This window comes from Cyprinus carpio, chromosome B14, assembly GCF_018340385.1.
Source record: "Cyprinus carpio isolate SPL01 chromosome B14, ASM1834038v1, whole genome shotgun sequence".
Lineage (NCBI taxonomy): Eukaryota > Metazoa > Chordata > Actinopteri > Cypriniformes > Cyprinidae > Cyprinus > Cyprinus carpio.
Window position 1 is genome coordinate 18,417,192 of NC_056610.1, and position 27,610 is coordinate 18,444,801.

General features: G+C 39.5%; 1 protein-coding gene across 4 annotated transcripts in view; it reads right to left on the reverse strand.

The window, feature by feature from the left end:
• ebf1a (EBF transcription factor 1a) overlaps positions 1-27,610 on the reverse strand; it is a 125,539-nt gene that overhangs the window by 39,190 nt on the left and 58,739 nt on the right. For all 4 annotated transcript variants that reach the window (XM_042738346.1, XM_042738344.1, XM_042738343.1 and 1 more), the window contains exons 7-8: positions 2,168-2,249; positions 1,069-1,210 (exon numbers count right to left, since the gene is read on the reverse strand). In XM_042738346.1, coding sequence (XP_042594280.1) covers positions 1,069-1,210; positions 2,168-2,249 — 224 coding nt within the window. The remainder of the gene's footprint in view (positions 1-1,068; positions 1,211-2,167; positions 2,250-27,610) is intronic.

Genomic DNA, 27,610 nt, shown 5'->3' on the forward strand with positions numbered 1-27,610 from the left:
ACCTTTAATCAGTATTTTTGTCTTGTTTTCCAGCAGAATTATCCAAATATCCTTAGAGCAAGATACATTTATTAAGTAAAACTGCATATGGTAATAAGATAATATATCTTGAAATACACTGATTTTCTTACCCCATTGGCATATGTGTATGTATATATGTCTTATGCATAAGTCCCACAAAATTCTCTATATCTAAGCTTAAAACAAGAAAATACAAACACTTTATCTGTATTAAAGATATTTATATTTACAATATTTGTAATGGACAATAAGACAAAATTTTTTTTCAGAATAATAGCTTTTACAGTGTATTACAATTGTTTCAATTAGCAAATCACTCCAGTTTTTTTCCAGTGGGACTGACCCTGTTGCATTTGTAATTTGTTGCATGTGAACATGTCAACATTCCCTGACTTGTTATACCCACTAGGTCATATCTGCAATTTTAAAGGTTTTTTGTCATATCCCCTTCATATGCTTAGACAACTATAAGTTAATTTCCATGAACATTGTGGGTTTGTAACACTCAGATCCTTGTTTTGTCCTTATCATACAAGACTATAAAGATAACTGAAGATGAGGGAGGGTTCAGGAACCTGAAATCACTATTTTTGCAATACCGTTTGGTGACAGTTAGTTGGTTAGAAATGGCACAACTCAGCTTTAAGCTTTGTCTGTAAGTTTATAAGTTGACGTAAGGGAAGAGTACAGTGCTAGCCATGATGGGCAACCATCTGTGCTCATGAAGCCAAACCATGAAACTACATTGAGTGTGACAAATTGGCTTAGTTTTGCTGAATGGTGCTAGGGACGTTGCTGTTACTAGTTAGCTGTGTGCAAATAAAAGAGCTGGTTGTGAGGGAAGGTATAATGAAGGAAATTTTACATTGGCTTACACTACATTACACTAAGTCTTTTATTCCTGCAGTCTGTTTCTTTCATTTGTCTCATTTTTTCTGTCACTATACGAAAAAATTTGATATAAAGAGTATGTGTATATCAGTATAACATGTGTTTTCTTTATTTCTCAACAAACCGCATGTAAACAGATACAGTATGTACACTCACCGTGTTCTAGGTATGATGGAGTGCCTTCAGACGGGTCAAGCCTGCGAGCTCTGCGTCCATGTTTAGAGTTGTTGTGAACAAACATGTTATCAGACACAGCCAGGACGTGTCCATCCACGCTCACCGTTGTAGACACCACCACCTGCAAGAGACAAATGCTGACTGTACTTCACTTGACCTGCAAAGACATACTCAGTTCTTGTATACAAATTAATACGTAGCTCAAACAAACAGCTGAAGTGTTGGAGCAGCACATACACATGGTATGCTTGTGTGACTGCTGACTGATAAATTGACGAACAGACACATTTCACCAGAGAGCCTTGAATAATGACAGCAGCTAACAGCTCTCACAGAGCTGAAGACGTAGACTAGAAGTGTCCCACAGCAACTGAGGAGCCTCTTGATTTGAATGGCTCTCAGGCTTTAAGAGGTCTCTCAATCTCAAGAGAGGAAGAGGCTTGATGAGACTTGGCAAACACCGCTTACATTATCCCTGTTCTGGGCAGCCACTCCATTCGCTCAAAGCGTTCTCTTTCTCCCTCTTCTCTACATCCATATCTGTTTATATATTCTCTAGTACTCACACTTTATCTGTTAAGAAAACCTTTCATTGGTCAACAATTCATACATTTTTAGTGAAATACACTGGATTGTCAATTGAAAAAAAGAATTTATAAGGGCCATGTTTGATAATATATATTCAATGATTTCAATGCTTATCTTTATTTAAGGTGTTTTAAGTATTATTTAAATACTGAAAGTATTTCAGATATTGATAAAAGTGATTTATTGTATTTAAAGCTGATTAATCATCATGTACTGTAATTAATTCATTTAAAAAAGTTAATCAATTGATATCTCTGAAATATATTACATTTCATGTAATTTCAAACTATTTAACTGTTCATTAACTACTTATTTGTTGAGTATTATTTAATATAATAATGATTTTAATGTTATTAATGGACATTTTTATAGTGTTCCCATTTCACGCAGCAAGCAATGCAAGTATAGCTTATCCACTAACATACATATTTAAAATTGCAATTTTGCCACTTTAATTTGGAAGTGTGAGCTGAGCGAATGTGTTTCCTACCTGAAATCGCCGCATGTCTCGTGGGTTCCCTGCATTCTTTAGGCAGTTCTGGTTGCATTTGAGGAAGAATTTCAGGAAAAACCTGGAATAACACAGAATAACAGAATTTATGAGGTAAGTCTGTTTTGTTCTGATCTAGACTGTGGTGTGAGAATGAGGTAAAAATTTCAGTGTTGTGTTGTACTGACATTGACAGCATTAGATCTAATATTTGTTGTAAACATACTTTTCTGTATAGACTTTTACAATTCTGTGCATTCATACTATAAGGTCACAGCTACATGTTTATTCACACATACATACACTGGTCTTAAAAATGAAGCACAGATCATCTGTCAAGAACCAAGAAACAGGTCAGTCAGCTGAGAGGAGAAGAAAGCAGGAGAAAGATCAAGAGAGATTGAAGTGCGATGTTGAGGTAACTCCAAAGCGCAATTAAATCCAGTGAGATTTCCTCATAAAGGAACCATAGTAGAATCCTTATCAACTATTATTCAGAGATATATAAATTCAGCAGCTAGATCGCACCCACTAAACTTTCCAGGGGAACATCCAATATTGTGAATATTACTGTGCCATTCATCAATCAAATTAATAATGTGTGTCAAATGATTTGTAAGTATTTATTATATATGGGTTTTAAGAACAGTGTTTTTTATGCTGAATCCAGTGGGCTGTCAAATCTTGTATGGCTGTGATTCAGTGTGTTTTCCCTCCTTCTCTGTGGTCTGAAATCTACAATATTAATTAACACAGCAGGGTTTCTCTCTTTTTTCTTCATTCATGGTTTTTCTGTTCACTCATGACTTTTCTGTTCAAGAACACACGTTCTGTCTACAACACCTACCCACTTATCATCAATCTCATCTATCCACTATTATATCTGATGTCTGTCACTACTCACACAAATGCGTTAACACACAGTAGCCTGGTGATCACACAGTTTAGATTCCATTGTTGGAGTCTTTCTAACCTTCCAGTCACGGCATAACGGAAAACATTTTCCATTTTCTAAAAAAAAAAACAAAAAAAAAAAACAATATATATATGAAAATAATTGATTTCACCAGATGGTGGTTTTGTCAGATTTAGCTCACTTCTACAGAAAAAATACACAAAAAACGACCAACCATCTACTAAGCACTACTCATGACCCACTAGTAGTCATTAATTTTAAGCAATACTACAAAAAACACACTTATAAAAAAAAAACAAAAAAATAATGCAATAAATAATGACCCTAAAAGCCTACAAAATACTAATAATATCCCATAAAACAACAATAAAAAAGCTTGCCACAGCACACCAACAGAAGTAATGATTATGAATGCTGTAAGCAAAAAACATATACAAATTACATAATCATTAACTACATGCTTTCTTAGTTTCGGTTTAAGAGATATCGGCGACACTGACTCGTCATCTCTGCAGTAGTGATGCGCCTGTAAGCATGTTTCATATACGGATTACATAATCTGATAATATTTGCCTCTTCTGGTCAACAAACGATCAGTCGAGTATTAGTGGGTAGCCCTACACATAATATATTTTCCTTTCATGAGCTACACTAATAAGAAATAATTTAGTAATTTTCATTGTATTAGATACATACATATGTAACTATACACACAGGGCTGTCTTCAAAGGTTAAAATGATTTTCATAAAATTATAAAAAATATATATATATTTTTTTTTTATAGGCAACATAAAGTTTAGTCAAAGTTAAAGTTTGGATTTAGGCCAGTCTGTAGTAGCTTATTAAAAAAACAACAGAAGTCAATGTAAAGCCCCCACCGCGATATGAAGACAAATGTGTGTGTGTGTGTGTTGTGTGTGTGTGTGTGTGTGTGTGTGTGTGTGTGTGCACCTGTGTGTTGTTTTGTGTGCCTCAGCTGGCTTGTTAGTGCTGAAGGAATGTAAGATGCATAGTCTGTGTGTGCTGGCTGTGATTCCTCTAGGATAAGCGGTCCAGGTCTCATCCTTTGCTCTTTAATCTACTGTTTGTGTCGCCCCTCTAACATCTACACCATTTTACATCCATGTGCGTCAATCCATTCATCCCTTTCTCATGCCTTTGTGCCTTGTAGCATGTCAGATGGAAAATTCACACTGTATGTGTGTGTTTGTGTGTACTTCAAATATGATATCATGCATAGCACTGCACATATAGATCACATCTTGCATTACGCAGCTCAGTGTGTGTGTGCATTGATAAAAACATGTTTTTGTGTGTTATCCACTGTGTTGTTTGGGTAAACAGATTAGCGCTACAGGCCTCGTCTTTAATATCATTTAAGAGCGCTAAGCCGTGGCTTTCTTCCCCACTGATTCCCTCCTGCCACTGACCCTGTCTGAGCGCTCCTGACCTGTCCCTTTTTCTTCCACGCTCTCGCTTTCCTTCTCTTACTCTCTTTCCTGCTTTGTGTGGAGATAAGTCTGGGCTTAACCCCATCTCTGACATCACGCTCTCATAGTCCTCCTAAATCCCCTGCAAAACCCTGGGTGCCCTTACTTTAGGAAGACATCCTTTGTCTTTCTTTTCCTCTGCGCTATGGATTTGTCCTTCTGGTCTCCCAACCACATACCACGTTCACATAAACACTCACTCATAGTTTTTAGAGCCCTCATCCACATGTGTAATGTGGATATAGTTTGACTTTGTTGACCCTGTAGCTCCATTAGCAATAGCAAGAGTACTCAGATGCCTGCCGAACAGGGAGGGGACATGTAATCACACGTGTAATGTTTAATAAAGTGTGCACTGTCCCCTCCATAGGGCACTTCGGACAGGGACCTTATGCTTTTAGAAGAGATTGGACGGTAAGTTGCAAATGGCGTGGCTAAGAGCACTTCAATTAGAGAGGGCTATTACCACAGTCAGCGTGAGGAAGAGGGCAATGCTCCAAGTGTCTGATGGGTAGGATGAGTTTAAGTCACAGCACAGAGCCTGACCTGTCATACATACTGCTCTGCTTAATAACTCTTACATTGTACTTTTAGACACATCAAACCAGCTGCTAATGAAACTGTAACTGAGATGGAAAGAGGACAGGTGACGACGTGGAAGAATGAGAGAGTAGCTGCGCTCTGATTCACAGGGGTTCTATGCAGTGTTCATTGCTCACTATACACACTGAGCAGGATATATCTGTTGAAGTTAACTTCACTTGAGAAAATGCCCCATTTGGGAATGCTGCGGTGTCATCAAACACGTGAGACACATCGCACAGGTTTACATCTACATTACTGTTCTAAAGTTTGGAGCCTGTGATTTTTATTTTTATTTTATCTTTATTTTACATTTTAAAATATATTTGATTTCCGTGATTTCAAAGCAGAATTTTCAGCAGCCATTACTCTAGTCTTCAGTGCCACATGATCCTTCAGAAATCATTTTAATATGCTGATTTGCTGTTAAAGGAATATTCCTTTTATCAGCGTTGAAAACAGCTGTGCTGATTATTTAATATTTAGATTTAGATTTTAATTTTAAATGATGTCTGTGATTCGTAATATAAAAATTTGATTTTAAAATTGGTGTGTCTTTTTAACTGTTTCTTGACCCATGGCTATGATGATAATATTGTATTGTTCACATCTTGTGTGCTTAATAACCACAAGCAGCTCTGAAGAATTCACCTCCTCCCTTTGTTTATTTTTAACAAATTTTTCTGTGATGTTCAGATGGTTTGCAATGACTTCTTGGAATTTTTTTCTCTACACTTACTGTGATGTGATGTACTGATATACTATTGTTTCCTGTGCATTTTGCAGTACCCTTCGGACTGAACACAGTGGGTCAAATAGCCTGTAAAGTTCACTTTGCAGTGCACTAATGGGTGATTGCAGCTTACCCAAGCCGTGAAGAGTGAATGTCAGGCCGAAAAAGAAGGAGAGCAATGAATTAAAGCAGCAGTCGAAGGGTGATGGGTTTGGTGTAGGCAGGGTTAATGTAATCCAAAAACAAATTGACCTTTGACCTCGGTCTGTCTAAGGGTCACATCTGTCCGCTCAGCTCTGGCCTGTTAATTAACTCTCCTGCAGGGTCGCCCAACTTGGACACTCTGCCGTTAAGCCATTTGCGTTATTCTCCTCAAATTTTAACCCAAGGAATGATTCACAAAAATAAAGCCTGTTTTGCTCTACGTCAAATTGAATACAAAACATCCACACAGGATAGTGCTCTTTACAATCAGACACCCACTCAAAATGCAACGATCACAGAAACATGCACTTTAATAAATGAAAGAGCGTTTGGGAAAGTCTCTGCAGCCTCTCATTGAGTTTGAGTCACTCCTAAAAGCACATCAAACGAAATCAAATTGCCCCCCCGTGTTTGCAGTGATACTTGTAGCCTAAGTCACTGGCGCTATTGATTTAAATGCATTTGACTGTAGCTGTGAGGGTGGTTTCAGATGAATGATAGCGGCGTGCAGAGAGAGCGGCTGATCTGGAGTCAGCACTAACTGCAGCAGCATGGCATTAGAGCATGTGGCATGTGCGAGTATGGTATTACCCACACTCTCAGTAAATGAGACCAAGTCAACGGCACCAGCCATCAATTATTCAGAGGCTGAGATGGCAATTATGGCACTGAGCACAACCAACATGAATATTTTATGAAGGCTAACGCAGACCATAAGAGTGTGAGAGGGGGAGACTGAGAGAAAGAGAATATAAATGTGTCCATTTCTGGGAGACACAGCCGATGCCAGTTCTTGCCATGGAGCAACACTCAAAGTGCCATTTGGTATGGCATGATATCTTTCTTCATCCACTCTCTCCTCACCTTACACCATCTTATCTTCATTCCCATCTCCCAGAATGCCTTGGTGAGACAGCAGCATGGGCTGTCTTAATGGGAGCAGGGGCAGATGTCCTCTCAAGGCAGCTCTCCATTACCTCTACTGTGTGGGCATGATAGGAATGTTGCAGTTGTTTAAAACACAGAGTTTGAGTTGTGGCTAATTGAGTAAGGCGACACCATGTTGACGAGTGATAGGCTAATCTTCTGAGCGGCAGCGTTAAAGCCGAGCGGCCCTGTAACTTGCTGTCCGTTTCAGCCTCTATTTGTCATTCGCTCTCTCTCTCTCTGAGCCCCTTTAGAAAAACATATCGCTCATGCTTTGAAAATACACAAGTGCGTCAGTTAGCCTCTCTTCTGAACGGTCCCTAATATACTCATAATTCCTTCAAGACCAGATACTGCGAATAATATAATAATAACACAAGTAGAACAATCCGACAGCTACAACAAGTCTAACCTTCCCCTCTTTCCGCCTTCAGGCAAGCAGAGACCAGTAGGCATGTTGTGCTGACAGCTCTAAAATTGCTTACAATACACATCTCCAAAAGATCTGTCCCAGGCCAAAAAAAAAAAAGAAGAAGAAGAAATATCACCGGCTTGCTTAGCTGGTCTTTCAGATGTCTTATTTTTCCCTCCTCCCTCCATTTATTATGGCTGGATTTCTGCACTGGCCTGCGAGTTTGGTGCCAAATGCAACCGAAGAACTATTTCAGAAAGGAGAGAAAGAGGAAACGGCGAGCGAGCAAAGAGAATTCTCTTATAACATGAGAGTAGAAGAATTCACACTCTGTGTCTTCTATTGTCTACAAATGTTTCCTCAGAGTGGAAGCATTATTTATTTTTAGTCCAGTTTAGCTGAGCTTGTGTGGACTGTTTTGGTGCACAGAATTTATTTATTTATTAAAAACCTCTAATTTATCATGTACTGTATATTAAATGTACACTAGTAATTTTTCTCATCTGAGGTTTTAAGATATATGTATACGTACATTGTTACGGTGTTCAATATAAATGCTGTTTGACATATTTTTAATGAAAATGTAAAAATACAAAAATAATTAATAATTTGATCACAGTTTCCACAAAATATTAAGCAGCGCAATTGTCTTCAGCATTGATAATAACAGTAAATGTTTCTTGAGCAGCAAATCAGCATATTAGAATGATTTCCGAAGGATCATGTGACACTGATGACTGAAGTAATGATGCTGAAAATTCAGCTTTGCCATCATATAGTAAATTACATTATAAAATATTTTCAAATAGAAAACATTGATTTAGATTGTAATAATATTTTACAATATTACTGTTTTTTTCTTTTTTTTGTATCAAATACATTATTTTACATTAAGCTGGTCACCTCATAGGGGATGCTATTTTTGAGATTACATGACCAGCCACTTTATATCATTAACCCTCCTCTTATTTGACACTTTCACCAGTGGACTAAATGAGTCATGGCTGACTGAACTGCACATTTCTGCAATGGTATCATGTGGCAATGCATTTGCATTATGCTGCATCCATGCCACTAGTTGTCAGTATAAGTTCAAGACAACCATTAGCCAGCTAAACATAAAAAATATAAATATATATACTTTAAAGTGTTGTAGAATACTGTATGCTCACTCCAAAGAGGGTACAATTAATGAGGCCTGTTCCTCTTACTATACTAAAGCTCTTGAGCATTAACCAGTTTGAATTGCTGCATTTCCTCTCTCAGACAATCCACCGGCATCTTATGTCATTATCTCCTGGGCCGTGTCGATTTAAGAGCAATGCATGCAAGACACACTCTCTGCGAAATAACAACAAAGAGTTGAGTGAGACAGAACGAGTGAGCGAGAGACAATGAACGTGAAAGAGGAGAGCGAGGAGAGAAATTTCACATCAGACAGCGGGACCAGACCCAGGAGACGAGTGCAGTGCAGACGGGAGAATTATTTTACATAATAAATGCTTCAAATTCAAGCCTGTAATTGATAGCTGAAGCCAGGGAATGATGTGCAGCCACCACACATGGGTTTTTGGGAGCTGTCAATCAAATGCTGCCACTGGAGGAGGGATAATGATTGTCATATGACAACTGCCTGATTTAATGTAATCATTGCAGCTAAAGCTATTGTTTACAAGTGGCAGTGGAGGTGTGTGAGCGAGCAAGACCAGCAGTAGTACAGCAGTCGATGGTGTAATAAGTCAAACATGAGTTCGGTAAGGGAGGGTTTAGAGAGTGGAAGTGCTCTAACTCTCAGTTTGCAGCTGTTTCGTCCATTTTCCGTGAAGATTTACACATCGAACTCTTCCGTCTCTGGCTTAATGCCTGTTATTGACTAATTCAGCATAAATGACCTCTGTTTAAGCTAATCATACAGAATGCTATGGACAAACAGATATATTTTCTGTAAACAGCCTCTGTACTGTGCATCGCCCATGTACACAAGTCACAAACAATTACACCGCTCAGAGGGAAATACAAGTTCCCACACAATACATTCAAAGCATTGTAAACTGCGCAAATAGTTGGAAAGTAAAAAAAAAGAAAAGTAAATTAAATTCATTCTGTTGTGCATAATTTGCATATCTTACACTAAATGTACAAGAAAAGAGAGAAAGGGAGAATGGGAGAGAGATACAGAGAGAGACCACCCTCCTGTATATTTCAGAGGCTGTAGGCAAACACCTCAATAATTCATGATGGAGAGATTGATTTTTTTCCTTTGGCGAGAGGCAGCAGATGTGGCAGGGATGGATGGAGGGAGGGAGGAAGGGTGGGAATGGAGGGGTGGTGGAGGGACAGCGCAGCCTGAGGGTTAGCAGCCAGTGGGATCATTAGACCGCCTGCTTTTTGTGTGAAGACTGGAGCTTTACAGTACACTGTTACTCACTGCCACAGGGCTCAAACAAACCAGCCTGAGTAATGCTCAATTACTCACACATCCCTAAAAAACACCAGAACAGAAGGATGCAGTCAGATTAACCTTAAAGAAATATTGTTTTTTGACCTAATGCCATTCAATCTGATGTCTGCAAAAACTGTTTTCAATTCAAAACTGTGCTTAATTGATAGTTACAATCACAATCCTTTTTGCTATCTAGTTAAAGTAAACCCTACCTTTTCAGATGTTTATGACATTAATTAAATGATTATTTATTTTTAAATGTCATGTTTGCATAAGTTATTTTATTATGGTATCATGAACAAACAATGAACTATTTACTGAATTTTTTTATATCATATATTAGTCTAGGTTAATTTAATGTATATGTGATATATACTGTATGATACAGAAATGATGAGGTTGGAGAAAAGAGCAGAGCAGAGAGAAATGTAAAGGAGGGAGCTGGTTCCCCCTCGCGTGTCTGATGGAATCAACCCTCCGTGGGTGTGACGGGACGGCAGGTGAGGCTTTGAGAGCAAGCGACATCCTTTTGTCATCGCCTGCTCTCACAAATAATTCATGGCATCAGAGGGAAGGCGAGCGAGGGAGGCGTATTGACAGCTACCACTTCTACTTGCCTTCACCTGTCTAATCCAGTCACCCGCAGATGGGACGCAAAGGACAGAGGGACCTTTTCACAGAGACCGAATGAGTAGCTTTTCTCTTCCACTGACCTAATTAGAGCTCACTCTCTCCCTGCCTTCATCTCCTGTTATCTGGCATGTCCCACTAAAACCTAATCACTCTTTTAACCCACAGCAAAGGGGTCCATGCTACATTTTACCAGGTGAATAATAGCAGCGCTCACAGGAGGCCTTGCAAAAGTGCATGTGGTAAATTCTAATCAAACTCTATGCTTTCAAAATTAATTTATTTGTTAATTTCGTCAATTTATTCGGTGTATCTCTAATTAATCCACTTGTTCTTTTTGTACACTATGAAAAATATAGGTTCTTTATTGGCTTTGGTTCAATGAAGAACCTTTAGATTTCATGGAACCTTCTTAAAAATAAAGATTCTAAAAGGGATTTTCACAGCATTGCCATAGAATAACCATTTTGGGTTCAGCAAAGAACCTTTCTGTGAACAATTCTTAAAAGAACCATTTATCCATGGTGTAAAGAACATCTAAAGAATATTATACCATTTTTATTACAGTTACATCTTTATATTATTTTATTACATTATGCTTTGACACAATGCCTCTAAAAAATTACAGTCAACAGTGTTAAAAGTCTGCTGATGACACTGTTTGTTAATGTCTCTTGCTCCTTCCCTTTCTCTCTACATACTGTATGTGAATGCACAGTGCATCTATTTATATGTCTGTTCCAGTGCTTTTCTCCATCTTTTGATTGATTTCTTTAAATGCAATTCTTTGTATACAACCATTTGTTAGATAAAGTTAATCCTCAAATTTGATGCCACTAAAGAACCTTTTTTTGTAATAGTGAGATTCCACAAATAGTTCTATATAGAGGAAAAAAAGTTCTTCACATTAAGAAAAAAAAAATGGTTCTTTTAGGAATTGTTCACTGAAAGGTTCTTTTGGGAACCTCAAATGGTTCTTCCATAGCTGTGAAAATCCACTTTTTGGAACCTTTATTTTTTAATTGTAGGATATTCATATTCTTGAGCGCTTATATCAGCGGGTGACTGTGAGGTGGAGTGTCTCCGCCGCCTGGTAATCTGATTCTGATAATTTATTATTTACATTATATTAGACAACGCCGCGCAGTCAGACGGAAGCACTACAAAACTACAGCATATTGATTTTAACAGCAAGCTGTCTGCAGCGATTTGTGGCGGCACAGGGGCTTGTCTCCGAGTGCCAGCCTCGCAGGATCACAGGGACAGGATGCCACTGTGCTACCTGCTAATGCGCACTTTAAACATTTAACACTAGGAGGTGCTGTAATTGCTCTGACAGCTGACAGGTGACCAGCAGAGTGTAACACACACTGCTGTCTCGCCCCCCCCCCCTCCTCCTACTACTGACAGCATTTCTCTCTTCCTCACTAGTCTCTTTGGGTTAAACCCTGCTCTCTCAATCTCTCCAGAAAAGCGGGGATGAACGTTGCGATTCTCCATTCTGCCTGAATGCAGTGGCTAATTAGAAGAGGAGGATTATGGGCTGTGAGATAAGTGGAGGAATTTTTCACAGGTCCGAGATAGTGTCCGCCGTAGCGTGTTGGAGGTGCCGTCACCTTTTCATTAGCATCTCAGTTAATTACTGGTTCCGGGCTGTTTGGAGTTAGCATCATTAGCCCGATAGTGCTGGAAATATTAGTACAGCAAATTGGTGTGGTTTTCAATTGGGTTAAACAGGAAAACATTCAACCTTCATATAAAGAGGGTTGAGGTTTATTAAATTAGCCTCCTGCAAATGAGTACAGTATGCCCTATCATGCCTCCCAGCACAAATTTACCAAAATAATTACACAGCCGGGCTGCCGATGCAGTCATATTTTAATAATCTCACTTTCTCGCTTTCATTAAGTTAAGATGGGGTTTATGTGTCACTTCGGTACAATTAAACACACAATCACAACCTGAGAAAAGCACGAACATCAAAGCAGTAATAACTTTTAAATAATCCCTGTAGCGACCAAAATTATTACACCAGATATAATAAACATCTTGGTAATTGCCAGCAGTACGGAATCCTCAGTGGGACATTTTTTTGATCTGCGGTACGAGCCGTGACAACATAAAACTACAGAGTGGAGAGAGGAGGGGCCAGAAGGAGCCAAGAGACAAGAGCTCTAATTATAAGAACATGAAACTCTTCCTAAATAGCTACTAAATGAGGAAACCAAATGAGTCTGGTGATATTACAGTTTAAAATACACTTTAGACAAGTTGGCCTGGTTAAAAGAAACTTTCAAAGACACAAATGCAACCATAATCAGCTTTAAAAAAAAAAAAAATGTTGGATTGGAAAATAATGGACTTACTGGGTTGATTTAATATGTTTACAAGGACATTTAAGAAAGTGTTTGAGATAAGCAGATAAGTAAGGAAGCCCATTTTTGCCTAACATAAATAAAGGTAATTGAGAGATAAAATTAAAAATTAGAAATTAAGGTACAATTATGAGATACTGTATGAAGTCACTTTGTGAGGTATACAGTCACAGTTACAAGTAGTTGCAAGAGTGAGAAATAAAGTTGGAGTTATAAGATATGAAGTCAATTTGTGGGATATAAAATCACAATGTGATATCTGAAGTCACTTTGTGAGATCTGTAGCTGTTATTACTTTTCTAATTAGTTTTTACAGGTGGAAACAGACTGTCATAGGTAACACAAAGATACACACATAACCATTTTTTTAACACTTTTATTCAGCAAGAATATAGGTATTAATAATATAGATATTTATAATGTTGCAAAAGATTAATACTGCAAATAAATGATGTTCTTTTATCTTTCTTTTTATCAAATAATCCTGAAAAAACACGACAGTTATTATGCAGTACAGCAAGAAATGTTTCTTGAGCACCTAATTAGCATATTAGAATGATTTTGAAGGATCATGTGACACTGATTCAGCCTTGCCATCACAAGCAAAAATTACATTTAAAAATATATTAAAATAGAAAAGTTATTTTAAATTGTAATAATATTTTAAAATTGTAATAATTTATATTTTTGATTAAAAAATGCATCATAGAGACAACTTTCAAAAACATTACAAATCTTCTAATTTTTAATGGTGTAACTGCTCTGATAATCATACGAGCAGGACAGTTCTCCTGAAACGAGAGATAGACGTTTTGTGCAGTCCCTTAAGTGCCCCTCATGCCCTTTAGTTCTTGACTCTTAACTGTGACCTGAGTACAAAGGTTCTTGATAACTATCTATTTTAAATATTAACCATATCTGTAAAAGCATAATATGATAAACTCCACTATAATCATCAAGCAAGTCCACAACATCAGTAGGATTAACAGAGCATGTCATGTGTCACTGGAGGTGCAGTGCACTAAAAACCTTATCTGATCCATATTAATGGCCCTTGAAGAATGGAGTTAACCTGTGGGATCCATCCTTCTCACCTCTCAATTAAAAGCTTCCCTCCCTCCCAACCACACATACACAACACTCAAGTGGTGCTCCATCTCTATTACCCAGAAGGCATTAGCCAGTCTGTTTCTTTATCCAATCAGATGGAGGTTCCATTCTCTTCTCTTCTCTGCCCAGTTCCTTTTTTGTTCCCCTCTGACAGTCTGTATAAATAGCTCGGGATGAAGTCATTCCTCAAGCACTGCTGGCAGGCCCTTTCATTATTTACACTATTTACTTCAGGGGGGAAGTCACGGCTTGCCGTCAGATTTATCTGTCTGAGAAATGAGCTCCGCTATGCAGATCATCTCCAGAACAAAAGCGACGTGCCGGCGTGTTGCGCTGCCACACTAATTTGGTTCATGAAGTGTGTAACACAGTCCTCTTTGGCAGGGGGGCTTCATTTGTCTCTGACTTTATTAAACTAATATATAACAATCTTCTCTGCGCTCAAAGCTCCGGCGCACGGGCTGCTTTCCCTGAGACGAGCGCAACACTGAAGGCTGCTTAAGAGTAAAGCTGCTACAGCAAGAAGTTAGTAACTGCTAGTGAACAGATGGAACATGTCAAAACAATGCTATCTAACTAGCAGAGGTGTTGCTCGGTTTGGTTTTATCAGGTTTGTTTACTCACCAGAATAGTAAAAAATACATTTAATTATGATATAAACATTAATGCACTACAGTTCAAAGTTTTGTAATATTTTTAATGCCTTTGAAAGAAGTCTTGTAAGCTCACTGAGGTTGCTTTTATTTGATCAGTACAATTATTTGACATTTTCAGCAGTTTTCAGTGTCACATGATCCTTCTGAAATCATTCTAATCTGCTGATTTGGTGCATATCATTATCAATACTGAAAACAGCTGTACTGCCTAATATTTTCTAAGGAAACAGTGATACATTTTTGATGACAGGTGATGATGTTTGATGAATAGAAAGTTTGAAAGCTAACATTAATTTGTCATTTTTTGTACCAATGGGAATGTCTTTACTTTCACTTTTGATCAATTTAATGCATCCTTGCTGAACTAAAGTAAATTTTTTAATAAATAAATAAAATAAAAATCAGCCCCCAAACTTTTGAACAGTATAGCGTAAATAGCTAGTCTATTAATGACAAATTAAGAAATGTATATTTTTTCTTGCATTTTAAAACTTTTTTAAAATAAAACCTACAATGTTAAAACATCTTTTTTTTTTTTTTTTTTTTTTTTACATATTTTTCCAAAACAGCTTTTCAAAGAATAGCAGAATCCTCCAGTGCTTAAATGAAAAGTGACTGTGACAAGCAAAATCTCCTTAAGATCTTCAAGCAGATGAAGAATAAACCTTGAGAAGAACCAAGACTTAGCTGGAGGCTGGCATGTTTAAACAAATTTATGGGTGCATATATACATAAATGCTTATTTAAACTGATGTAATCCATTTTAGTAAAATTGAATTCCCAACTAAATCAGGCGTTAGATAACAGATTCATTTTTTGTTTTGTTTTTGGCACTTTTGGAGATATTGTCGACCTAGTCCTGCTTAGTTTCTGAACCCAGTCTATCTTCCAAGAAATATTATCATATCTACATTTTGAGTTCACGAAATCTTCTGAAGCACGAATAGGAAAAAAGCGTGGGAACTCTACAGTGCATGTGAAAGTGATGTGTGTCAAGAGAAGAACAATAATCAGACGGATGTGTCTATCATCACAAGGTAGTCTCAGATCCTGCCTCCCCCTGCTGTTGGGCTGAACCCTGGGGAGGGTGTTAATTCAAACCACATGTTCGGCTTTCAGCTGCCACTCCACTAGCTGCGACCTACAGCTCCTTCGTCTGCTGGTGGAGCTCTCATTTTGGAGTACTTCTCTGCATCTTTGGAGTCAAAGTGAAAATATATATCTGGTTTTTCTGATAAAATCGCTTTCATAGTTCCAGCTTGTGCATTGTTTCGAAACCCTCCTTCCTTTTTTCTATGTGTGTGTTGGGAGGAACGTTACCTGCATTCAGAGGGCACAGGCCATGCATCACTGACACTTCATCTCAGCCTGACTGCCTTGTTTTTGTACTGACCCCTTTCCCCTAGCTGCCGCGCAGTATTATTTAAGTAGATTTATGAGGCAGTGTCCCGTGCCAGGAGCTACGGAGGCAGACGCCTCGGGGGCCGTGGAACAACGAGGGGGGCCCATTAATAACCCGCAGCCAGGCCTTCGCTCCCAGTCTGGACTGTGGAGACTTAGGTTCCTCCCCCTTTGGAGAGACCGTAGGCTAGCAGGCAGCTACCTGAGTCCCACACACGGAGGTGGGGTAACAGATCTGGCAGACACGTGGGCCCCTGCCGAGGAGCTCCGCAGAGCAGCCGCTTGTGATGGATGGGAGGAGGCAGATGCTATCTGAGCTTGGGCCATCTGTAAGAGCTCAGTGGGGTCACTGACAGACAGCGCGGGAGGGAGAAAAAGGGGCGAGCCGGCCTAGTGTGTAGGATCACGCTAGGCACGTGTATCGGGCAGAAGGTGCGAGAGGGCATGTTGGCATGCTACTACTGTGTGAGAGAGTCAGGACGGGTCTCTGTACTCACAAAGAGGGCACCATGTACTTTGTCACCGAGGACAGGCAGAGACACACACACACATTTCTTCATGTCACACATGCTCAGACAGGCTGCCATTCGGTATCGGGTGAAATACAGGAGGGTGACACCAAATTTGATGTGAAAGTGGCAAGAAAGAGTGCACTGAGACTGTATAGTAAGTCGGTGTGGCTGCATGTGACATGAGTATGTAGCTGTCAACGGCTTCGCTGAGAGACTGGCAGGAAACACCTTCCATGTTAGCCCATGTCTATTTAAAAAGCAATGTTTTATTCAGCCACAACATCTCATTGCACTGAAAAATTTATCAGTCCCTGCTCTATGTCTGATCCTGTCCTGTGTCAGGTAATTCCACTCTGTTTTTCTTTAAATATTTCTCATGACAAAGTGGAGGGGTGCCGGACTCATCATGTCACATTGATGGAAGCAGAAAGTGGGAGTCTCGGACTCCTGGATTCAGAGTGCAGTTCCCCAGTGGAAGCCCTAAAACCCTTTTTAAGGCAAGTTTTGGTTATGATGGCCTATTACACCCTTTAGTATTAATGCAGCTTTCTTAATTCAACATAGACTGACCCTTTGCTAAGATACGTTCCTCCTGGGTTGCTGTTGCTAATTCAGATAAGTTTTAGAATTTTCCATGAGAATGCAAATTCTGTGAACAGCATGGTTTTCTGTAAATATCATTACTATACTGTACGTGCCACAGCGGCAATGTTTTTTTTATTATTATTATTTCAAGGTAGTTTAAGTTAAATTGTGTTTTAAAACTATCCAAACACGAATCCTCCATAGATTTACATTAGAAAAAAAGCAAAACTTTGTCATGAAAAAATGGTGGATAATAACAGTTGATTAGATACACTACCATTTAGGGGTTGGTAAGATTTTTTCATATCTTCAAAAGAACTCTCTTATGCTCACCAAGAATAGAAGACTTGGCCCCAAAACAAACACTTCTAACTGTACTACAAGTTGTATTCTCTGTATTGATACAAGGGGGCGCTATAGCAGTCATTAGCATAATCTGCCAGTCTGTCAATTTTTTTGTTTTGTTAAACTGCTGTCATTCCAGTGTAACAGTTTATAGACTTAAAGTTATCAAAACTGTCGACATGTTTGTAGCTAGCTACTTAAAAACAGCATGTCCGTTTTAAAAGCTCAGACATTTGAGGGTAATCTATTGTCCTCATGAGTACTGAGGTTTCTTCCTGCCACAGTAACAATGTATTGGTTAAGTATTCACGTCTGTGTTTATGTACTTTCCAAAAGGTTTCTTCCACTTAGCCACAGAGCACAGCGTTAAATAAGGGCTTCCCTGGCATGACTGGACTTCAGCAGGGCAATGGCCAAAGTACATAAAACAATATGACTGTTGGGCAGAATAAATGAGATGTGTGTGTGTGTGTGTGTGTGTGTGTGTGTGTGTGTGTGTGTGTGTGTGTGTGTGTGTGTGTGTGTGTGTGTGTGTGGAGCACATAGTACATAGGATTTAATTCTATGATGTCATAAATAAATGGCTGTCAGGGTGATGGACATGCTCGGCAGGCACGGCTGATTGAAACATTTCCTTTCTAAAGCAGCCCTCATAAATCTGAGACAGGCAAAGTGATGGCAATCGCGCCGAGCCTCTCCCAACTGGGTGTGCCACCGCTGGCCCGCTGCCAAATCCCAGAACCACATTACCACCCAATACCCCACCCCAAGTCCCCTCTCTTCCTGCGGCCATGAGTAATGAAGAATGGCCTTGTCACTAGGCCACTAGAAGACTGTCAATACTCAGCCATCTAAGCGCAGGATCCGTTTCAGCATCATTACAGGCGCACACACACATAAAATCGGCACCCCTGCTAATTAAACACACCAGCAGCTGCGCTAGGTTATTTCTTTTTAAGTGGCCCAGCACCCAGGGACACCCAGGCGCCCAGCCAGAACAACAGTCCAGGGCCCGTGTAAAGCTACAGGGTTAACCGTTGACCTGTCAGAGGGGCTTGACCCCTGCTAAGGAATCTAATAATGCTTTATTGCCATAGGACTGCATTAGTAGACTGAAATTTGCACTTATGCATTTATATAAGATGACGGCAGTCCGCACATGTACTTTTTCTTTGCTTGAAGGTGATGTATAAACACACAAATGCTCTAAAATTTAGTATCTGCAAACCAAATTCAAAGTATAGTATATGCATGCTATATTTATCTTGATAAAGAGTTCCTTTGTAAACAAGGGCACATTGTGTAAATGCATACGGTGTTGATAGATGTGCTCATTTTATTCTTCTTTTTTCATTTGCCATAACTATTGTATTAAATTACACTAAAGCAATGCCCTTTGCATGAGTTTGGAGCATAAATTCCACTTCTCCTTTTGCTGTGTATTCATAATCCATTAAAAATATTACAAATCTGTTGTGGAGAAACTCCAAAAAGAATGGGTTTGATTTAACCTTAAGAAGGGGAACAAAGGACAAATGGGACACAGCTGTAGTGTAAAATAGTATTAAAATCCGTTTGAAGAGTCGCAAAAGCACCGTGCTAGTTTCTGAATGAGAATAAACTACCAAAGTGTGACCGGTTTAGTAGATTTCAGTCATCGCTATGACATGATGGCACTTTTAAGAAACAATGTTTTTAGACATATCAATCAGAATCTTAAAAGAATAGTTCACTCAAAAATAAAAAAAATAAAAAAGTATTGATTCATCCTAATGTTGTTCCAAACATGTATAACTTTCTTTCTCACATTAGTAAAAAAAAAGTAGATGATGGACATGGAAAAAGGAAAAGAGCAGCATGAACATTCTTCAAAATATCTCCATTTGTGTTCCACAGAAGAAAAAAAAATCATGCTTTATTGAAACATGAATGTGGTAAGTAAACAGAATTTTCATTTTTGGGAGAACTGTCCCTTTAAAAAGTTAGACGTAAGTTTGTTTATTCCACGTACAAGTCGAGTTTAGTTTGGCAGTATCTGGGCGGCTCTCTGTGCTGCAGAGCAGTAGCTAAAGGTAAAGGTGGGTGCAAAGGGAGGTGAGGGTCATAGGGGCGAGCAGAGCGCAGGGTGCCAGAGGACGTGTTGTGTCCCCTTCCGTGTTTGTCAAACAAATTAAACACGTTCTGGAGTCTTCACCTGCCCCAGCCACCATGCCACATATGGCCCACCAGAAACAAAATAACGCATTGCGCATACATTACCATACTTAATCAACCACCCTCTCCATTTAATATGCAAATTTACTGAAATATTACTGAATGCCGTCTGTTCTAAATGAATAAATTTGAATCGCAATTAGAATAATCCTTTATAATTAATGAAAACTGTCAATTTCGGTTCATAAGTAATTTGATTAACGAGATGATGGCACACTTATCAAGTTCAGTGGACTGTTAGATTTTCATACGGCGGCTGAAGGAAAGAATATAGGTCTTGTTTCAGCACAGCACTGGGACGGACATCAGAAACCATGATGAATAGTTAATAACAAAAGTAATTAATAAACTTATGAGGTCAGGTTGCGCCCCAGCAGGGTTCCTGGATTTTACAGCCTGAATCTTGAGATATGTTTATCAAGCGAGGCGAGAGAATCCTTGAACTTGAGCGACATGCTCTTCCCCACAGTTCACACTTCTCTCTCCGTTGACTTGAGGGGCAAGTACCGGTAAAAGATCAAAAGTTAAATATGTAAATAAAAGGCTGCACATGCCCAGACTGGTGTCCAGGGTTTATGCCGTCTCAACGTGAATCTGCTGAGGCAAACTCAACTCTCCGTATTGCTCCAGATTCAGTATGTGTATGTATGTTGAGTCCTTGACTAAACACTGCCGTAAGCACTTTAACAAACAAGAGATGCTGTTCTTATGGCCGGTGGGGCGAGAGCCAGTGATTCTAACATCATCCATCCACACAAAGCTCTTAAAAATATATATTCCCTTTGTAGCACTAAAACTGTACAGAGCACTGGGCAAAGAACTCAGAAAAACTAAACTGGCTTAGGCTCTGTATGTGTGTATGTGAGTGTGTGTGTGTGTTTGTGTGTGTGTGTGTGTGTGTGTGTGTGTGTGTGTGTGTGTGTGTGTGTGTGTTGAGGTAGGTGAAACAGAAGGGGGAAGCAGTTAATTAGAACCGTTATGGAGTTGGGAAACAACAGCAAGGTTAAGGCTACATGCTGATGAAGTATTTGGAAGTCATTAGCCAAGATGAGTAAAGGTCTCTCCAAAAGAGTGCATGAGAGAGAGAGCGAAAGGGAAAAAGGAAAGTAATAGAGATGAAATTAGATCTGGACAGGGTAAAATCAGTGAAGGTCTGGGGTAGATGGAGAACGTGTGATATGTTAATTGTCTAAATTAGTGCACAGTACTGCATCTAAACACACATTTCCATATATTATATGATACTAATTGAATATTTTTTCTTACCTGTTAGAAGACCACATAGAGAAGGAGCAGCATCGGAGAAAAAGAGACAGAAAGAAAATGTTAGGAAATATTTAAGCTTACATACTGTATATTACAAATGCACTTTAAATGCATGCAGAAAATAACACACGAAAGATAATTTTACATGAAAGATAAGAAAACACCTAAGACCACAAATTAACTAATACCGCTGTGATAAACACTTGGAGGAACACTTCTACATTTGAACACTTAATGATCGAGTTTGCATGTACACTATACCATTTAAAAGTTTGGGGTCAGATTTTCAGTTCAGTTAAGATTTTAATGTTTTTGAAAGCAGTCTCGTATCTTACCAAGGCTGCATTTATTTGATTAAAAATACAGTAAAAACTGTAATAATGTGAAATTATTTATTGAATAGAAATCTCAAAAGAGCAGCACTTAACATTATTCAATGTGTTCACTCTCACATTTGCTCAATGCATTGCATCCTTGCTGGACGGGGAAAAAATAATACATACAAAAAAATTACCTGTATGCTGACCAGTATTATATATCAAAATATTAGCTATTATTACAGTCCTGTCATGTAAGACTGGATATGTAAACATTTTAAACACTGCTTTCAGATCCCCCCTCTCATCCCATTTCTCTCCTTACTGAAGACTCATACAGTGGGTCAGTGATACACTCAGTAGTGAATAGGATCAGGTGAATAGTAAAGTCTAAATGGCTGCAGGGCTCTACCGCCCCATTGTTTATGTCCCTCTCTGATGTGGAATAGTCCAGCAACACACACACTGACAAAAGGAAACCTAAACTTTCCCTAGAATTTATCCTCTCAAGAAACTCAAGAAACCAATGCTGAAGACAACCACACAAACCAGAAGCAGTAAGAATATTTGTGTGTACAATGTATTTTTTAACAGTGCTTATTAAATTATTGTGTCAATAGATTTATTTGTGTGGGTGAGTGACCATTAAAGGGATAGTTCACCCAAAAATGAAAATGATGTCATCATCTACTTCCCCTTATCTCTTTTCAAACACCACTAAAGCCCATTGACCTTCACTCTATGACCAAAAAGTCTCAAAATATATTTTATTTTCCACAGAAAAAGTAAGTCAAAGGATGACAGATTTTACATTTTTGGGTGAACTTTCCCTTTAAAAGAGGTATGTATGTAGACTGTTTCAAATGAACCACATTTGACGTTTCATGATGTTTAGGATGCATCTTTATGAGGAAGCTCATTATGTAGGCAGGAAAGCAGCTAGAGTATGAACATACAGTACTAATCATTAAAAGTATGTCACAGTATCTCCATGATGTTGGATGGAGTTTAACTGCTCTTAATTGTAGCGAATATTAGAGGATTTTCCCTCAGGCAATCAAAAGGAAATTCATTTAAACACAGTCAATAGCAACAAACTAACAACCAGCTAGAGCTCCTGTAACAGCCCTAAAGATTTCAGGCATGAATTATTCAGAGGCCTTGACCGGATTTTTAAAGACTATAAAACAAGATAACCACATCTTCAACAGATTTTATTCTGTAAAATGCACTGCACAACACAACTTTAGTGAATACATTACACACACGCACAACGACACACTAGTAGATGTGTGCGTACAGGCCTCCGTGGAGTGTGTGTGGTGTATGGGCTTCAAAGGACTGTGTGGAGATTAGGTCACACAGCAGGAAGTGACATGCTGTGGGCTGAGATGTATTTTCATCCTCAGTCCAAAATCACAGACAGGCCGGCAGGGTCAAGAGTAAAGCCGATAACATATTAATTAGTGCGTGTGTGGACGCTGCATCTTCAAGTCTTAGTAAATAAACTGTGTCCAGTGTTGATGTAGTGCATTTTATTTAAAGGGGGAGGGTAACAGACTACAAGCCATTAAGGCTCTGTCGGGTCCTGAGTCACACCCATAATGGTGAGACCCCATAATAGTGTGATTTTCACCTAAGTTACAAGTGTCTATTGCTCCAACCCACCAATAATTAGTCACATCCACAGTGCTGTGTCTCCGACTAATTAGCAAATTATGTTGAAAATAGCAGCCCCCTAATTAATGCTATTATGGCATTTCTGAAGTTGCTGCTTTAATTAGCGAGGAATCGGAGCATGCATTTCAATGCTGGCAGAGTTATACACACTCTCCTCTGTGTAACTGGCTTTTTAACCATCCGTATAACACATATCGTGTAATTAAAAACACACTCCTCCCCCCAAACACACATTCATATGCGCTTCCACTCATCAAGCTCCACATCTCCTCCCACCTGTCAATTGTCCAAAAAGCGCATTAGGACAAATGATCTATGCGAGCGCTGGATCACTGAATAACACAAACAATTGAATGTGAATCATTTGGCATTTTGGAGCAACAACAAAAACATTTGTTTTACTTCCCTGAAAGAGTCACAGATTGTCCCCATTATTATAGACGCCTGTTTCAGAGTAACAAAGAAAAAAACTACTCTGAGGTAACTGTGACTTCATGTCTCATAATTGTGGCTTTATTATTAGTAATTGCAACTTTATATTTAACATTGCAATTTTTATTTCTTATAATTGTGATTTTATATTATCATTTTATTTTTTATTATTTAAATACCCTAAATTGTTTTAATATCCTACATTTGCTACTTTTTATCATAAACACAAGTTTATCTCACATTTAAATTTGTATTCTTTCTTTCTTGTAGCTCTGACCATACTTTATTTTTCACTCTCATTTCACTCTCTTCCTTTTTGCTTGCTCCTCCATTCTCCATCAGCATCAAAGATGAGTGTGGGACATGTAATGAAGTGACAGTAATGAGCTTGTTGAAAGTGATAGCTCAGCTCATCAGTGTTCAGGAGACGTGTTTATTCTATAGTGTCATCAATGATGGTGCTCTTAACCCAGACTCACTCTTTCCCCGCTCAATACCAGCCTGTCCAACACAATGCCCTCATTCTCTGCTCTCTGTTCTCTTCCCTTTGTTAGGCCTCAACCATGTACACAGTATCAAGGACGCTCAGAGCCAAAGCATCTCTCTGTCCCGACCACCTCATGCATTCGGTCCGATTGTGTAACTAAATATACGGATGCGTCGGCTTCTTCTCTGGTTTCACGACTGGCTCATTGTTTTCATCATTTGGGCCCGAGCACCGATGGTGTGAGGACCCTCTTGTATCTGCTTCGTTTATTATTATTATTATTATTCTTCTTCTTCTTCTTCTTCTTCTCCAAAATGAATCGCATTTTTGAGGGCCTAAACATGCTCGAAAAGTCCTGAAACTTTGCACACGCGTCAGACCTGGTGAAAATTTACGTCTGATATAGGTTTCAGAAGAGGGTGTGGCAAATGGCTCGACAGCGCCACCTACCGTAAAAAAATCAACAGCCCTCGAGCTGTGTTTCACGTACATGCACGAAAATTGGCACACATATGTAAAGCATCAGTACCTACAAAAAAGACTCTTGGAGCAATATCCGAAACCCAACAGGAAGTCGGTTATTTTTAATTTTATGAGCAAATTTTGCATCATTTTTGTCATTTGCATGCCTTGTATTTTAACGAACTCCTCCTAGAGATTAATTCAGATCAACACCAAATTTTGGTATGCCTAATCTAAAGGCCTTTGCGATGTTAAATTGTGAAGCTTTTGAGTTTTCGTTAATGGTCGTGTCCGTGGCGGCCTGGCGAATTTCAATGATTCGCCATGAAAAATGAAGTTGCTATAACTCAGACATACAATGTCCAATCTGCCCCAAACTTCACATGTTTGTTAAGACTCCTGACCTGAACAGATTGATATGCCCATATTCAGTTATAGTCATAGCGCCACCTACTGGCAACAGGAAGTGACATATTTTACACTGTAACAAACTACCCCGAGAAATTTTATGACATAAATGTTTTTTTTTCAGTCACTCTATTCAAAAGGCCTGTGCGATGTTAAATTGTGAAGATCTTGAGTTTTCGTTAAAGGGCGTGTCCATGGCGCCGTCACAAAGTTCGATGTCTCGCCATGGGAATAAAAGTTATTGTAACTCAGGTATAAAATGTCCGATCTTGCCCAAACTTCACATGTTCGATAAAAGTCCTGGCCTGAACACATCTGAAGGCCAATATTCCATCGGGTGTGGCAAAATGCCTCGATAGCGCCACCTATACAATTTCAGCGGAGTGCGCCTCGATGTACGTTTCACGTACATGTACAAAAATCGGTACACACATGTAACACACCAATACCTACAAAAAAAGTCTCTTGGTACGAAATTCGAATCTCAACAGGAAGTCAGTTATTTTGAACTTTCTCTGCAAAATTTGTGTCGTTTTTGCAATTTTCAGGGGTATGTACTTTAACGAACTCCTCCTAGAGATTTATTCAGATCAACACCAAACTTTGACTGTGTAATCTAAAGGCCTTTGCGATGTTAAATTGCGAAGATCTTGAGGTTTCGTTTAAGGGCGTGTCTGTGGCGGCCTTACAAATTTCGATGTTTCGCCATGAGAAAGGAAGTTGCTATAACTCAGACATACAATGTCCAATCTGCCCCAAACTTCACATGTTTGAGAAGACTCCTGACCTGAATATATCTACATGCCAATATTCAGATATTGCTATAGCGCCACCTGCTGGCAACAGGAAGTGACATGTTTTACGCCGTAACAAACTACTCTAGAAATTTTTATGACATTTTATAATTTTTTTTGCTCAGTCTATCTAAAGGCCTTTGCGATGTTAAATTGTGAACATCCTGAGGTTTCATTAAAGGGTGTGGCCATGGCGCCGTGACAAAGTTCGATGTCTCGCCATGGGAATAGAAGTTGTTGTAACTCAGGCATAAGATGTCCGATCTTCCCCAAACTTCACATGTTCGAAAAGAGTCTTGGCCTGAACACATCTGAAGGTCATTATTCCACTATAATCATAGCGCCACCTGCTGACAACAGAAAATGTCTTGTTTTACACTAACTTAAACATGCAATGTACAATCTGCACCAAACTTCAGATATTTGATAAGAGTCATGGCCTGAAGATATCTAAAGGCCAATGTTCAGTTATAATCATAGCGCCACCTGTCGGCAATAGGACACAAACATGCTTTATACTAACTCAAACATTCCATGTTCAATCTGCACTAAATTTCATATGCTTGATAAAATGGCTGGACTGAAGAAATCTACATGACAAAATCCAGTTATAGTCATAGCGCCACCAGCTGGCAGCAGGAAGATTGGCACATATAAATGACTTTGACATATTCCTCTTATATTTACCCCATTAAAAGCATATTTCTCGCCGTTCGCTGTTTTACAAAAGCCACCCGGTGGTGGTCAGCCCGGGTGCGAGGGCCCGTTCACCGACCCTTGCAGCCCTAATTTTCCTTTGTTTTCCTGTCCGTGTGGTAAGATTTCCTGTACTGTTAAGTAAGATTTGTAAGATTGATGGAAACCTCCCTCTCAGGTTGGATGGTTGTCTTTGGTTGCAGGCTGACCTGGGCCGCCCTCGCTCGGTGTGCACTTAGCTCGACTTTAGCCCGAGGTGAACTCTGAAACACTAGACTGGATTGACATAACTGCTCTCTCTCAGTGAGTGGCACTTCAATGAGCCATCAATCCCCACTCTCACCCCTCTCCCGGTGTAAAGTTCTGGGTTCTGATGTATACCGGGCTTCTTCCCCCTTTGTCAGGCCAATAAATGGAGCTATTTTAATCCGAGAGGGTGGGGGGCCGCTCATAAAGCACCCGTTGCAGGTGGGTGCATGTCCACATGTTGTTACTTTCGCTGTTTCGTACGGCAGCGATTCCGTCGAGACCTCTTGGAAAAATGGTTGCGGTTACGGCTGTGCACTGGGCTAAGCAGTGCTGTGCCTCAGGAGAGCATGACTAACACAAATATACAACAAAAACTTAACACAGCTCGTAAAGCACAACAGAACCCGCAGACACGACTCCTGAACACACACGGCCACATGTGCACTCGCTCAGCCCGATAGCAGTAAGATCTGGCAATAAGTCACGGCCAATCTCCCTACTATTCCTTCAGGGCCAAATCGGATCCCTGTGTGGAACCCTGGCAAGACTTACTCAACACACAATGTGCCTGTATGAGTGCAAGCCTAATCTCTCCAGTTTGGCCGGGGCACCTGGTTAAAGTTAAGAGGGTGCAGTTATAGTCAATTATGATCCCATATAACACGTAGAAATACACGCCACCCGTTCCAAGGGCATAATTGGAAACAGCTCCGACATGCCTGAGGTCAAAACAAAATACAGCAGAGCACCTCCCAGCCTGAGCTGGCCAGCCTGGGAGAGTGTGCCACCCATCAAAGCTCCCCAGCAGGCAGGAGCTCTACCCCTTGACCCCCGCCACCCTTGTGGGCTGCATGACATCCAACCCACTCTGGGCCTCACCGCTTTGACCTGAATTAGAGTAACACACACTTATACTTACTGCCAGATATACACACAACCCATCAGATTAAAGTCCTGCTGTTTGCAGCGTGGACAGAAGGGCACAGCGGGATACCTTCCTCCACCTCATCTCTCTATCTTTATTCTCGTTCCTTTCTTTGTCTCCATCTGTCACTCCAGCTCTGACATGTCCAAAGGTCTGCCCTTCCCAACCTCACTTCAATAGGACACATCTTC